Genomic DNA, 17,030 nt, shown 5'->3' with positions numbered 1-17,030 from the left:
TAGATTTAGAGGGGATTTGCAGAGGAAAATAAGGCTGGCAAATAGAGAATATGAGATTAGACTACAGATAACATGAAAGGAGATGGGTGGCACGGTGGCGCAATGGTTGGCTGTTCATGGCACTGAGGACCCGAGTTCTTTTCTGACCCTGGGTCACTGTCCGTGTGGAGTTTGCACATTCTCCCCATGCCTGCGTGAGTTTCAACCCACAGGATAGGTGGATCGGCCACGCTAAATTTCCCCTTCATTTAAAGAAAAGGAATTGGACACTTTAAATTTAAAAAAATAACATGACAGGAAAAACAAAATTCTTCGAAATAATAATAAGATAGCAAGAGGTGAAGAGGGATCCATCGGGAGCAAAGAGGGTGATATGCTTAGAGAAAAAGACATGGGCAGAATACGTAATGACTACTTTGTACTGGTGTTTACTAAGGAAGAAGAAGCATGGGGTGAAAATTGATTAGAAACATTTTTTGGAAGGGTTGCCGACACATAGTGGATACGTCACCTGATCTGGATGGCATGTAATCCAGGTTGCTAAGGACACGAGGGTAGAGATAGCAAAAAGGTTTTGCCATAATATTTGATCTTCCCTAGATACAGGAGATATACTAGAGAATTAGTAGTTCCACAGAGCCTTGGTGAGACCACACCTGGGATATTGTGTGCAGTTTTGGTCGTCTTACCGTAGGAAGAATTTCTTGCTATGGAGCGAGTGCAGCAAAGATTTACCAGACTGATTCCTGGGATGGTGGGACTGATGTATGAGGAGAGTTGAGTCGGCTAGGATTTTATTCAGCGAAGAATGAGGGGGCATCTTAGGGCAGCACGGTAGCATAGTGGTTAGCATAAATGCTTCACAGCTCCAGCTGTGCCAAAGTGCCCACATTCCAAGGGGAGGGCCAGGGGGCCACCTTGCACTGACCCTGACCACCCAGGGGTCTCTGATAGCCCGGAAGACCTCCCCCACCTCCCACGTTTGTGTGGACCAGTACTGAATGGTGACCAGCTGCAGCCTCGCTGGGGAGACCAGTAGATCCCAGGAGGCCGGTTTAAAACTGGCTTTGGCCGCGATATTTGGTCCCATCCCTTGTGGGGCATCCCGATCTCTTGCTACAATGGTTCTAGTTTTTCCTACAAGTGGAAACATTCTCTCCACATCCACTCTATCTAGGCCACGCAGTATCCTGTAAGTTTCAAGATTCCCCCCTCATCCTTCTAAACTCCAACGAGTACAGACCCAGAGTCTTCAACCATTCTTCATATGACAAGCTCTTCATTCCAGGGATCATTCTTGTGAACTTCCTCTGGACCCTTTCCAAAGCCACCACATCTTTCCTTCGATATGGGGCCCAAAACTGCTCATAATACTCCAAATAGGGTCTGACTGCTTCATAGTTCAGTCCATTTGCCAGTTTATTTTAAAGGAAATTGAAGTAAACAGAAGAAAGGAATTTGGATTGTGTGACTGGTTATTTAATTATCATTATTTTTATTTGCCTAATAGCTATTAACTGTGACTGCTCATATATGACATCAGAAGGGAATGAAAGGGCTATTGTGGCAATGCTTGGTCTACTCTCTCTGCTCTGCATTGCTACAATCATTGCAGGAGTTGTACTTCTGATATTTCCACGTCTGCTCCATAAAAGCCTTCAAAAGTTGTAAGTACCTTTTTGACATGCAAAAATAGTAGATTAAGTAAGGTATAGAATTCTTAATCTTTGTTGGTGTTATATTTTATTTGTTGTTGCAAAAAGAAAAAGTATGGAGGTCCCCACGCTCTGGATTCCTCTAAAACACAATGAGAGATTTATTAAGATATGTAGCTCATACAATCAAGATAGTGATCTGTCCAAAGCCCGTGCAAACACTGCTGATGTCACGACACATCTTGTGAAACATAACCAGCAGGAATGTATTCTCGGATATATAACACCCCTCCCCCTTTCTTCTTTCGTGCAACAACAACAATTAAAATTTATAAAGGCGATCCATTTGTGTATTAATTCTATACATTGATACAATTCAATAAGACAGTTTCTGTGGTGGACACCTATTCCTTTTTCGTAGAATTTGGAATTCTTGAACTTGGCTACTTGCGACTTTGGAAGTGCCTTCATTCCTTTCTGTAAATGGTACAACTTGGTAGTTATAGAACAGTACAGCACAGAACAGGCCCTTCGGCCCTTGATGTTGTGCCGAGCAATGATCACCCTACTCAAATCCACGTATCCACCCTATACCCGTAACCCAACAACCCCCCCCCCCCTTAACCTTACTTTTTAGGACACTACGGGCAATTTAGCATGGCCAATCCACCTAACCCGCACATCTTTGGACTGTGGGAGGAAACCGGAGCACCCGGAGGAAACCCACGCACACACGGGGAGGACGTGCAGACTCCGCACAGACAGTGACCCAGCCGGGAATCGAACCTGGGACCCTGGAGCTGTGAAGCATTTATGCTAACCACCATGCTACCGTGCTGCCCCCTTTCAGTATCTGTCACTATAGTTATTGAAAAGTCCTCAGAAACAGAATCTGAACTCATCACTCTTTGGTCTCTGTTCCAAATGGATTGCTCTCTCCATTTTCCAAGGGAAAAAAACTTCTTGAAATTTCTGTAAACTCACTTCGTGCAGCAAAGTCTTCCATCATCTGTCTGTATGGCGCATGATGTCGGACCTATCTTTGCTAGGATAATAGCTGGTACCCATTTCTCATTGGTGGTGTTGACCCTAGCTCACACTCTCTCCCTGGTTGAAACTCGTTTTTTATGTATTTTCTCCCTCTTAGCAATTTTAGCTTCTTATAGCTTGACAATCTTGGAAGTATCAGGTGGAGTTAACAAATCAAACTGCGTTAGTAGTTTCCTCTTGAACAACAGCATTGCAGGTGAACTTTCCGTAGGGTATGTACGGTGTTCCAGTAAGATATCAGAAATTTGCTTAATTTTCTCTGTAATATACCCTGGTTCTTTGATCTTTACGAGAATGCTTTATAATGTTATGGTACTTGCCAGTAACCTTTCAGTAAATCCAATTTGGAAATAAAAGCGGATTGTCCCACTTTCTCAATGCAATCCTCCAAACGTGGGATAGGGTAAGAGTCGGTTCTTGTGACTGCATTAACCTTCTGATAGTCCACACGCAACCGTTGGGTACCGTCTGGTTTAGGTACCATCATTATGGGTGAGCTCCATTGGCTGCAACCCACTTCAATTATGCCATTTTTCAGCATACTCTCAATCTCTCTGTTAACCTGTGCCAATTTTAAAGGATTAAGTCAATATGGATGTTCTTTGATAGGAACAGCATTTCCCACATCTACATCATGTATAGCCATTTTAGTACTTCCCAATTTATCTCTACAAGCTTGCCCATGTGATATCAATAACTCTTTCAGGTCAGTTCGTTTTTCCTCTGGAAGGTAACAACAATTCATCCCAATTTTTAAGAACATCCTCATTTTCCAATTTAGTTTGAGGTATGTCAAATTCACAGTCATCTGGATTTGGTTCGTCACTTAGAATCATTAAAACCTCCTTTTTCTCTCCTTCCCTTTCAAAGTACCTTTTAAGCATATTCACATTCGGTGAGTCTTCCTTCTATCTGGTGTTTTTACCATATAATTCACCTCACTTAATTTCCTTTCAACTTGATACGGTCCACAAAACCTAGCTTTTAAAGGCTCACCTACCACTGGTAACAACACTAAAACTTTATCCCCACTGACAAAACTACAAACTTTGGATTTCTTATCCGCTACCCGTTTCATCACATTTTGTGCAACTTTCAAACATTGTCTAGCCAATTCACTTGCTCTATTTAATAGTTTCCTAAAATTTGACACGTAATCCAATAGTGTAATTTCCGATTTCTTACCCACCAATTTTTCCTCAATCAATTTAAGTGGTCCTCTTACCTCATGACCAAAAATTAGTTCAAAAGGACTAAATTTGGTAGAATCATTAAGTGCATCCCTAATTGTAAACAATACGAATGGAATTCCTTTATCCCAATCCTCTGGGATCTTGACAATATGCCCTCAACATTGTCTTTAATGTCTGATGCCACCTTTCTAACGCTCCCTGCGATTCTGGATCATACGCAGTTGATTTAAATTGTTTTATTCCTAAACTATCCATAACTTCTTTGAATAACTTTGAAGTAAAATTTGATCCTTGATCCGATTGAATTTCTGTGGGCAGTCCATATCTAATAAAGAATTTAAGTAACTCCTCCACAATCCTTTTATCTGTAATATTACGTACTGGAATGGCCTCTGGAAACCTAGTAGACACATCCATTATAGTCACTTTTTGTTTTGGGAGGCGGTCCCACATAATCAATTAGGACCCTTGTAAAAGGTTCCTCAAATGCTGGAATGGGTATTAAGGGTGCTGGTTTTATCACTGCTTGAGGTTTCCCTATCACTTGACATGTGTGACATGATTGACAAAATTATACTACATCTTTATGTAGTCCAGGCCAATTAAAATGTTTCTGGATTTTAGCTTGAGTTTTCCTGATTCCCAAATGACCTCCCACTGGTACCTCATGTGCAACTCGCAACACCTCCTTTCTATACCCTACCGGCAATGCTACTTGAGGAACTTCTGCCCACTTTTCATCCGCCTGCACATGTACAGGTCTCCATTTTTTCATCAAGACATCACTTTTACGGTAATAACACTCTGGTATACTCTCAGATTCCTCTTCCGTATATGCTTTCTGATATATCCGTTTTATTTCTACATCTTTCTGTTGTAACTCCGCCAATTTTCCTGAACTAAAAATATCCGCCTCCTCCTCCACCCGTTCTTGTTCTTTTTCAACCAACTGATCAAAAATCGTTTCAGATAATTGCACTTCAACTTCATCTTCACTCTTTGATTTCTCCTCTTGTCTTAACCTGTGACTTTGCGACCGGGTTACTACACAATCCGGAAAAATCCCAGGATATTCATCCTTCAACACTTCAGTTGTCTGATTTTCCACTGGCTTATCAACCACAGTAGGCATCACTCCCACCTGCGATCCAGCTATATAATTACCCAAGATAAACTGTATTCCTGGACAAGATAGTTTCTCTATTACTCCTACTACCACTTCATCACTCTTCACTGGACTTTCCAACCTTACCTTATATAATGGAACACTGAATTCCACGTATCACTACCTTTTCTGGCAACATTCTTCCCAAACTACATAATTCCTCATCTCTTACCATTAAAGATTGACTAACCCCTGTATCACTTAAAATTGTGACTTCTTTACCTGCTCCTCCTGATACACATGAGTAAACTTTACCCACACAAGTAAATTCTTATAAGACATCTGGCACCTTCTTAACGATTACTTCTTGAATAGGCTGTAGAATCGTTTGCACCTCCTTCGCTTCCCTTGGGCTTTCCTTTACCACTCTAACAAATCCCACTGTCTTATCCTGTTTTACTACATCAGCCTTCCCAGTGCTTTTCTTCAACCACCAACACTGTGACTTTACATGGCCTATTTATTACAGTGAAAACATTTGAAACTTTTCATTTCTTTTCCACCCTCCTGGATTTCTTTTTTAATCTGAGGTACATTCTCTTTACTGTCTCCCATCAGATCACCTTTACCTTTACCACTTGAGTATTTCTCATGTCCCCAGTTTCTATCCCTCACCAGCTGAAACTGATGTTGGAAACCAATCTTTGATTTATGAACTAATTAGTGCGGCCACACCTGGAGTATTGTGTTCAGTTTTGGTCTCCTTACTTGAGAAAGGACGTACTGGTGCTGGAGGGTGTGCAGAGGAGATTCACTAGGTTAATCCCAGAGCTGAAGGGGTTGGATTATGGATTATGAGGAGAGGTTGAGTAGACTGGGACTGTACTCGTTGGAATTTAGATGGATGAGGGGGTATCTTATAGAAACATTTAAAATTATGAAGGGAATAGATAGGATAGATGCGGGCAGGTTGTTTCCACTGGCGGGTGACAGCAGAACTAGGGGACATAGCCTCAAAATAAGGGGAAGTAGATTAGGACTGAGTTTAGGAGGAACTTCTTCACCCAAAGGGTTGTGAATCTATGGAATTCCTTGCCCAGTGAAGCAGTTGAGGCTCCTTCATTACATGTTTTTAAGGTAAAGATAGATAGTTTTTTGAAGAATAAAGGGATTAAGGGTTATGGTGTTCAGGCCGGAAAGTGGAGCTGAGTCCACAAAAGATCAGCCATGATCTAATTGAATGGCGGAGCAGGCTCGAGGGGCCAGATGGCCTACTCCTGCTCCTAGTTCTTATGTTCTTATGTGACAATAAAGATTATTTTTAAAAATACTAATGAAATATTCTTCAGCGTCACGCTTGATTTGTAACGACAACTGATAAAGCATCAGAATTTGCATGCTGCACTGATTGCGATATGTGTACCTACAATACAAATGACCATCTCTGCCATCCACAAGCCGCCAAAGAAACACATTTTGACGGCCCAATGATTGTAGTCAAATGATTATGATCCATCAAATGATTAAAAATACGCCCATAAAGATAATGGTGGAACCTTCTTGCACCAAAAATGATGCTCAATGCTTCTTTTTCCAGCTGAGCATAGTTCATTTTGTTCAATCATTCATGCATACACACATAGAAACGTATAGAAAATAGAGGCAGGAGGAGGCCATTCGACCTTTTGAGCCTGCTCCGCCATTGTTTATGATCATGGCTGACCATCAGGTTCAGTACTCTGATCCTGTCTCCCTGCCCCCCCCCCCCCCCCCCCATATCCCTTGATCCCTTTAGCCTCTTGAGGCTAATGGGATATGGGGGGGGGGGGGGGGGGGGGGCAGGGAGACAGGATCAGAGTACTGAACCTGATGGTCAGCCATGATCATAAACAATATCTCATTCCTTCTCGAACACAATATTTTCACCTCATTTTGTGCTAGTGAATTCCACAGATTCACCACTCTCTGGGTGAAAAAATTTCTTCTCGCCTCAGCCCTAAAGGTTTACCCCTTATCCTCAAACTATGATCCATAGTTCTGGACTCCTCAATCATCTGGAACATTCTTTCTGAATCTACCCTATCTAATCCTGTTAGAATTTTAGAAGTTTCTACGAGATGCTCCCTCACTTTTCTAAACGCCAATTAATATAATGCTAACCAATTTAGCCTCTCCTCATATGACAGTCCCGCCGTCCCAGGAACCTTTACTGCACTCACTCCGTAGCAAGAATATCCTTTCTCAGATAAGGACATCTAAACTGCACACAATACTCCAGGTGTGGCCTCACCAATGCGCAATACAATTTCAGTAAAACATCCTATTCCTGAACTCAAATCCTCTCACTATGAAGGCCGACATGCCATGTGCCTTCTTTACTGCCCGCTATATCTGCGCGCTTACTTTCAGAGACTGATGCACGAGGACACCACCGAGTATCCACCTCTCACAATTTACACCCATTCAAATAGTAATCTGCCTTCCTATATTTGCCAGCAAAGTGGATAATCTCACATGTATCCACATTATACTGCATATGCCTATCTAAATCCCACTGAATCATCTCTGTGTTGTCCCACTTTCACCTTCCCACCCAACTTCGTAGCATCTGCAAATTTGGAAATTAGTTCCTTTGTCCAAATCATTAATATATAATGTGAACAGTTGGGTTCTGGCACAGATCCCTGCCGTACTCCACCAGACACTGCCTGCCAATTGGAAAAAGACCCATTTATTCCAACTTTTTGCTTTGTGACTGCGAACCAGCATTCTATCCATCTCAAGACACTACCCACAATCCCATGCTCTTTAACTTTACATAGTAAACTGCTGTGTGAAACCTTGTCAAATGCCTTCTGGAAGCCTAAATAAACTAGATCTACCGAGTCTCCCTGGTCAACTCTACTAGTTACATCTTCAAAGATTTTCAATAGATTTGTCAAGCATGATTTCCCTTTCATAAATCCATGCTGACTTTGTCTGATTATACCACGGCTTTCCAAATGCTGTGCTATAATGTCTTTGATAATGGATTCGAGGAATTTCCTTACTGCTGCCGCTAGGCTTACTGGTCTATGGGTCCCTGTATATTCTCTACCTCCCTTTTTGAATAGCGGGGTTACATTCGCTACCCTGCAATCTGTAGGAACCATTCCACAGTTCAAAGAATTTTGAAAAATGACCACCAATGGATCTACTATTTCCAAGGCTACTTCCTTAAGTACTCTGGGATGAAGATTATCAGACCCTGGAGATATAGCTACCTTCAATCCCATTTATTTCCCTAAAACCATTCTCTTGTTAATACTAATTTCCTTCAACACCTCACTAAAACTTGTGTTTCTCAGAACTTCCAGTACATTATTCATGTCTTTGTGAAGACAGAAGCAAAGAGCGAATTCAGTTCCTCAGCCATTCCAGCTATTTCTTTGTTCCCTGTTGTGAATTCCCCTGTTTCTAACCAGTTACGCACTCTGGGGCTGGTTTAGCTCAGTGGGATAAATAGCTGGCTTGTAATGCAGAACAATGCCAGCAACGCGGGTTCAATTCCCGTACCAGCCTCCCCGAACAGGCGCCGGAATATGGCGACTAGGGGCTTTTCACAGTAACTTCATTTAACGCCTACTTGTGACAATAGGCAATTATTATTATTAAGTGCATGAAGCAAACGCTATCGGTCGTTCCTCTACTAAAGGCATAATGTGCGAGGTGACTGCACCAACCATATATAAGGTGTGGCATCACAAGCAAGTTGCAACTTCATCTTGGGATCATAATGAACCAGCAGCTCTGACATCTGTAAAGCTTCTTTCACTTCATTGTATGCACTCCTACATTCTTCTGATCAGTGCTATGCCTATTTGACTCATAGCAAGTATGTAAAGGCTTCAATCTTGTTGCTAAATTCGGTACATGTTGTAGCCATCTAAGATGGCCATCTGCAAAGGACCATGGGAATTATGGCCAACCCAGGACTCGGGACAGATACAGAGCCTATGTGTATCTAAAACACAGGTAACCATACCTGATCGAAATCCCCGCCCGTTTGCATTTTAAAGGTCCATTTTCCCAGGACAATAGAACTCCAATCAAGCAGCCAGTAAAGCCACAGACTGATTGGCGCCACTCCCCTTACTCAGAAACCACAACTGCCATGGTCAATGACCGCCAAGGACCCGTCCAGCCACCAAGGCACCCGCCCCTTTATTGGCCGAAATCGATGACAGTGATCAGAACCCTGTCGAACTATTGGGTCCGAAGTAAGGACTGCCCAATAAAGAGCACAAAATCCCAGAGGGATAAAAGAGGACGCAGCCATGTGTTCTGTCTCTTTTGGATCTGGCCTGTGCCAACCGAATTGTAGCAGAAACAGCCAGCCAAGTTCAAGACCAACGATCGCGACCTGACGGATGACCCCAGCGGAGACAGAGGCACTTTCTTCGAACAAGGCAAGCGAAATCCAGAGAAAGGCCGTATCCATATCCATTGTGCCGGTCGCCCTGAAGTTTAGTATAGATTATTGTAGCCGATAGGTGTAGTTTAACTCGTAGTAGATATTGTGTTTGCATGTTGAGATAACTCTTGTGTATGTAAATAAACCATCTTTTGAACTAACTAACTGGTTGTGTGGTCATTTGATCGATATAAGGGAAGGCTTGTGGTTCACCAAGATAAATAGAAATACCCACAGTATTGGCGACGCTGTTGGGAGCAACATTATTGCCATCTCCGGTGGGAAAAATAGCGACAATATTTACTATAATATTGACCAATCCTAAAAATGTCACATTTTGAGGACATAATTGCTGATATTTTCTTCAGCTCTCTGTGAAAGCCATCTTTGCTGATAATACCAACGAGACAATTCGATGACTGGAAAAAGTCGTACTTTTCCTTTTTAACTCTTCAATTGTGGCTCTGTAGCCACTTCAGTGTATCTTCCAAATTCTCCAAATGTTCCTGTTCATTTGAACCGATGATGAATATGTCATCTAAATAACATTGCACTTCTTTCAACTCACTTAGAATTTGATCCATGGATCTTTGAAAAGAGCAAGCGCAGATGTTACTCCAAAATGAAGTCTTCTGTAACAAAATCGATCTCTGTGCATTACATTGCATTGGATTGGATTTGTTTATTGTCACATGTACCGATGTACAGTGGAAAGTATTGTTCTATGTACAGTCCAAACAGATCATTCCATTCATGGGATAAAAACAGGTCATTCACAAATACACAATGAAAATCATAGACACAGGCATCGGGTGAGAATACAGGAGTGCAGTACTACTCAGTAGAAGGGCAGCACGGTGGCGCAGTGGATTAGCCCTGCTGCCAAGGTCCCAGGTTCGATCCCTGCTCTGGGTCACTGTCCGTGTGGAGTTGGCACATTCTCCCCGTGTTTACGTGGGTTTCGCCCCCGCAACCCAATGATGTGCAGGGTAGGTGCATTGGCCACGTGAATTTGCCCCTTAATTGGAAATAATGAATCAGGTACTCTAAAATTTAAAAGAAAAAAAGAAAAGGGCAGCACGGTGGTGCAGTGAATAGCACTGAGACTGCAGCGCTGGGGACCTGGGTTCGAATCCCGGCCCTGGATCACTGTCCGTGCGAAGTTTGCACATTCTCCCCGTGTCTGCGTGGGTTTCGCCTCCACAACCCAAAGATATGCAGGTTAGGTGGATTGGCCATGATAAATTGCCCCTTAATTGGAAAAAAAGTAGTAATTGGGTACTCTAAATTTTTTTTAAAAGTACTACTCAGTAGATAAGATAACAAAGAACAATACAGCACAGGAACAGGCCCTTCGGCCCTCCAAGCATGTACCGGTCATGATACCAATCTTGGCCAAAACCCTCAACACCTCCTAGTGCCGTATCCCTCTATACCCATCCTATCCATGTATTTGTCAAGATACCTTTTGAACTCCGTTAATGTATCTGCTTCCACAACCTCCCCTGGCAATGCGTTCCAGGCACTCGCCACCCTCTGTAAAAAGCCTGACTCGCACGTCTCCTCTAAACTTTGCCCCACGGACCTTAAGGCCTATGCCCCCCTGGTGACTGGCCCTCCACCCTGGGAAGGCAATCCACTCTATCCATGCCCCTCATAATCTTGTAGACCTCTTCATTATCCGCAACTCCACCAATTTTTGTGTTGTCTGTGAATCTCTCAGCCCGCGTCGTTCATGACATAGCTAACAACAACAACACACACACACACACCCCCCACCCCCCTCCTCCAGACCAGGCAATATCCTGGTAAACCTCCTGTGCACCATCTCCAAAGCCTCCACATCCTTCTGGTTGTGGCGACCAGATTTGTGCACAATATTCCAAGTGTCCTTACGAAGTTTCAATACAACTGTAGCATGACTTGCCAGTTTTTATACTCAACACCTTGTTTAATGAAGGCAAGCATTCCGTATGCTTTCTTGAGTACCTTGTCCACGTGTGTTGCCACTTTCAAAGATCTGTGGACCTGCATGCACAGATCTCTCTGACTTTCCATATTCCTAAGAGTTTTGCCATTTATGGTATATTTCCCCTCTATGTTATACCTACCAAAATGCATTACCTCATATTTGTCTGGATTAAACTCCATTTGCCTTTTCTCTGCCTAAGTTTATCTATGTCCTCTGACAACCCTCAACACTATCTGCCACTGCACCAACCTTGGTGTCATCCGGGAACTTACTAATCAGACCAGCTACATTTTCCTCCAAATCGTTTATGTATACTCCAAACAACAGAGGCCACAGCACAGATCCCTGTGGAACACCACTAGTCGCAACCTTTCACTCAGAAGAACATCCTTCTACTGCTACCCTTTACTTTCTGTGACCGAGCCAGTTCTGTATTCATCTTGCCACCTCATCTCTGATCCTGTGTGACTTCACCTTTTGTATCAGTCTGCCATGAGCAACCTTGTCAAAGACTTTACTGAAGTCCATGTAAACAACATCCACCGCCCTCCCTTCATCAATCATCTTTGTCGTCACCTCAAAAATCTCGATCAAGTTAGTGAGGTACGACCTCCCCTTCACAAAACCATGCTGTCTATTGCGAATGAGTCCATTTGCTTACAAATGGGTATAAATTCTGCCCCTGAGAATTCTCTCCAATAATTTACCTGCTACTGACATGAGGCTCGCCGGCCTATAGTTTCCTGGATTATCCCTGCTACCTTTCTTAAACAGCGGTACTACATTAGCTATTCAGTCCTCTGGGATCTCACCTATAGCCAATGAGGATATAAAGATGTCAGTTAAGTCCCCAGCAATTTCCTCCCTTGCTTCCCTCAGTATTCTGTGGTAAATCCCATCCGGTCCAGGAGACTTATCTAACTTAATGTCTTTTAAAACACCCAATACCACCTCCTTTTCGACATCAACATGAGCCAGACTGTCCACACACCCTACCCAAGAACCATCTTCCACAAAGTCATTTTCTTTGGTGAACATTGATGCAAAGTACTCATTTAGTACCTCGCCCATTTCCTCTGGCTCAACACATAGATTCCCCCCCCCACTGTCCTTAAGTGGTCCAATTCTTTCCCTGGCCACCCTCTTGCTTTTTACATATGAATAAAAAGCTTTGGGATTCACCTTAATCCTACGTGCCAAGGACTTTTCATGTTCCCTAATTTCCCGTTTAAGTACCTTCCCACTTTTTTTATGCTCCTCAAAGATTTTGACTGTTCCCACCCTTCTAGACCGTACAATAACCTCCAGCTTTTTTTTGACGAGGTTCACAATATCCCTTCTTATCCAAGGCTCCCTAAACCTCCCATTCTTATCCTTTGTTCTCTCCGGAACATGATTTTACTGAATCCTAATCAACTGTTGCTTGAAAGGCTCCCACATGGCTTTGAAAGTAGACCAAGGCAGGCTAGCAGCACGGTTCAATTCCTGTACCAGCCTCCCCGAACAGGTGCCGGAATGTGGCGACTAGGGGCTTTTCACAGTAACTTCATTTGAAGCCTACTTGTGACAATAAGTGATTTTCATTTCATTTCATTTCATGTCCGATGTTGATTTACTCTCCCAACAGCTGCATTCAATCCAAATTCTTCAATTCCTGTCTAATGTTATCGTTATTTCCCTTTCCCCAATTTAGCACCTTAATCGAGGGTCACCCTCATCCCTATCCAAAAGTACCCTAAAACGTAGGGAATTGTGATGACTACTCCCAAAATGTACCACTACTGAAACCTCAACCACTTGTCCAGACTCATTCCCCAATACCAAGTCCATTACTACCCATTCCCTAGTTGGACTAAATACATACATATTGCATCGCAAAGCCTTCCTGGATACACCTTACCAGGATATGTGAAGAGATCAGATCAATCAAAAAGAGGGTCATTCAGGACTCTGGTAACAGCGGGGAGAAGGTATTATTTGGTGTTCTCAGACTTTTGTATCTCCTGCCTGATAGAAGAAGTTAGAAGGGTGAATAAGCCGGATGGGAGAGGTGTTTGATTATGCTGCCCGCTTTCCCAAGGCAACGGGAGATGTAGAGAGAGTCAGGATGGGAGGTTGGTTCGTGTGATGGACTGGGCTATGTTCTCGATTCTCCGTAGATTATTACGGTCTTTAGCCGAGCAGTTGCCATATCAGGTTGTGATGCAGCCAGATAGGATGCTTACTATAGTGCATCTGTAAAAGTTGGTAAGAGTCAATGTGGACATGCCAAACTTCCTTAGTTTCCTGAGAAAGTATAGGCGCCGTTGTGCTTTCTTGGTCATAGTGTCGACGTGTGTGGACGAGAACAGATTGTTGGTGATGTGCACACCTAGGAATTTGAAGCTGTCAACCATCTCCACCTTGGTACTATTGATGCAGACGGGTGTGTACGATACTTTGCTTCCTGAAGTCAATGACCAGCTCTTTAGTTTTGCTGACATTGAGGGAGTGGTTGTTGTCCTTACACCACTTCACTAGGTTCTCTATCTCCCTCCTGTACTCTGACTCAACGTTGTTAGGGATCTGACCCACTACGGTCATGTCATCATGAGTAGATTTTTAGATGGATTTGGAGCCACATTCTGTCACACAGTCATGTGTGTACAGGGAGTATAGTACGCAGCCTTGCTGGGCTCCGTTATTGAGGACTATTGTGGAGGAGGTGTTGTTTATCCTTACTGATTGTGGTCTATGGGTCAGGAAGTTGAGCTGGCAAGTTGGATACAGAACTGGCTTGGGCACAGAAGACAGAGGGTCAGAGTAGAAGGGTGCTTTTCTGAATGGAAGGCTGTGGCTAGCAGCGATCCACAGGGATTCGTTCTGGGACCTTTGTTTTTCATAGTGTATATAAATGATTTGGAAGAAACTGTAAGCTGCTCTGACTAGTACGTTTGCAGACGACACAAAAATTGGTGGAGTTGCAGATAGTGAACAGGATTGTCAGAGGATACAGCAGGATCTAAACTGGTTGGAGTCTTGGCGGAGAAATGATAGATGGAGTTTAATCCAGACAAGTGTGAGGTAATGCACTTTGGAAAGTCCAATGCATGTAGGAATTACACAGTAAATGGTAGAACTCTTGCGAGTATTGACAGGCAGAGAGATCTGGGCGTGCATGTCCACCGATCACCGAAAGTGGCAACCCATGTGGATAAGATTGTCAAGAAGGCATACGGCATGCTGGCCTTCATCGGTCGGGCATTGAATATAAAAATTGGAAAGTCATGTTGCAGCTGTACAGGTCCTTCGTTAGGCCTCATTTGGAATATCGTGTACAATTCTGGTCGACACGCTATCAGAAAGATGTAGATGCTTTGGAGAGGGTACAGAAGCAGTTTACTAGGATGTTGCCTGGTATGGAGGGCATTAGCTATGAAGAGAAGTTAGATAAACTTGGTCTGTTCTCACTGGAACGACAGAGGTTGAGAGGCAACCTGATAGAGGTCTACAAGATTGAGTGGCATGGACAGAGTGGATAGTCATATGTTCTTTCCTAGGGTAGGAGAATCAAGTACATGGGGACATAGGTTTAAAGTGCGTGGGGAAAAGTTTCGAACAGATGTACGAGGCAAGTTTTTTTACAGAGAGGGTGGTAAATATATGGGACCGCAATGCCTGGGGAGGTGGTGGGAGCAGGTACGAAAACATTTAAGTGGCATCTAGACAAATGTATGAATAGGGTGGGAATGGAAGGATATGGACTCTGTAAGTGCATACGGTTTTAGTATAGGCAGGTACCATGGTCGCCGCTGGCTTGGAGGGCCTACGGGCCTGTTCCTAAGCTGTATTCTTTGTTCTTTGATATGAGTTTGTGCCCTCCTCTACCACCTCCGCTGGCAAAGCATTCCAGGCACCCACCACCCTCTGCGTAAAAAACTTTCCACGCACTTTCCCATTTCCCAACTTTTCTGGATGAACTAGATTCTCCAGCAATATAAATGTTTACACCCAACTAAGCTGATGCTGATAAATGTTCAGACCTTTAGGTCCTCAGGTGTCTGATTTGCTATTAGAAATAATTAGAATCTTTCCTCATATGAAGTCCATGTCTCATAATCCTCACCAACGCATCCATGGCGAACGTTTCTTCCACTGTTTTTGCACCCTGGCTCCTAGGGTCTACAGTTACCAAATTCAGATTTTTTTTAAAATGGAAAGTATGGCACAAACAATCCCTTTAACAAGCAGTGAGGAATTATTTTCTGTTTTTGCCTGACTGAAGTCCAACTTTTTCCCCAAGTCATGGCCTGTGCAAAATCTGCAGACTTTAAAATATCCGTTCCGCACAGCCCCTTTAGCTTTGCTACGTGCGCAGTCCCTGCAGCCCGGACCCCGTTCAATTCAACGCAAGCAAAATTATTTCCCTACTTTCGGTCTTACATTGCTACCAAAAAAATGTGTTAAACCTTCAAATCGGTGGAGGTGCTTCGCCTGACGACTGTGAATGTGAGCGTTCGGTCCCGAGAATCCTCCGTTGTTCCTGAAGCCATTCCACTCTTAGTTGACAAAACCTTCTTTTTCAGTAATTTTTTTTTTTCTGCCTCAATCCTCGTCACGTTTTCTTCATTGTTGCAAAGAGAAAAGGTATGGAAATGCCCATTTTCTTGATTCTTGTAAAACACAATGAGAAGTTTATTAAGGATGCTGCTTATGCAATCAAGATCGTGACCTGCCCAAAACATGAGCAAACACTCTGTTGACATCAGTACCCTCACATGACGCATAACCAGCAGGAATGTATTATCTGAGTCCTCACAGTTGGTACCTTAACATACAATAAAGTTAAAGCCTGTTTTAGAAGCATGTAGCTTCACCATATTGTAAACCTATTGTGGTTTGTCGAATGCACAGGATTCTCAGTCCAGTTAACATTGATAGATGAAAATGGGTTTACTCTGTACCATCTGCTGAAAATCTTCTGGACAAGTAGAAATAAAGTGCAAACAATCTTAATGTCCAAGCTCTCATAATGCTTGCATGATTCTTTCAATCTCAAATAGCTCTCTGACTTCGGATAACCGAGTTTCATAGGTTGGGCATATGGGTTTCAGCCAATTGAGGGTAAAAGAGATGGACTTCTTACTTTGTTTAGGTCTTCCTGTTTTAAAAGAAAATGTCTTATCTGTAGGTATCTTTAAAAAATGTCAGCATTTGGAAGACCAAATTCCCCTCTGATCTGCTCAAATGATTTTAGAGTATCCTGCTGAAATAGCTGGTGAAGGAAGATGAGACCATATTCAGACCATTTCTTAAAGCCATTATCATGCAAGTGGAATATGAAACCTTTATAGACCTCACAATGGTCAGAGCCGAGAATGAACCATGTAAATCAAATGATTTCTGAATTTCTTTCCAAATATTGATAATCAATCTCGTTCATTCACTCAATCCGCAGTCCCTTATGCTATTACCCATAAATGGCAGCACTGTGGTGCAGTGGGTAGCACTGCTACATCACAGTATCAAGGACCCGAGTTCAATTTGGGCCTTGGGTGACTGTGTGGAGTCTCAACATTCTCTCTGTGTCTGCGTGGGATTTCCTCAATTGTATAAGGTGTTA

At 43.0% G+C, this 17,030-nt stretch overlaps 1 protein-coding gene across 7 annotated transcripts in view; it reads left to right on the top strand.

Moving 5' to 3' along the window:
- The window catches only part of LOC119955955, a 114,692-nt gene that overhangs the window by 60,266 nt on the left and 37,396 nt on the right, over nt 1-17,030 (top strand). For all 7 annotated transcript variants that reach the window (XM_038782626.1, XM_038782624.1, XM_038782625.1 and 4 more), the window contains exon 4: nt 1,511-1,667. In XM_038782626.1, coding sequence (XP_038638554.1) covers nt 1,511-1,667 — 157 coding nt within the window. The remainder of the gene's footprint in view (nt 1-1,510; nt 1,668-17,030) is intronic.

The sequence above is a fragment of the Scyliorhinus canicula genome, chromosome 21 (assembly GCF_902713615.1).
Source record: "Scyliorhinus canicula chromosome 21, sScyCan1.1, whole genome shotgun sequence".
Lineage (NCBI taxonomy): Eukaryota > Metazoa > Chordata > Chondrichthyes > Carcharhiniformes > Scyliorhinidae > Scyliorhinus > Scyliorhinus canicula.
This window is presented reverse-complemented; position numbering and strand designations above follow the sequence as displayed.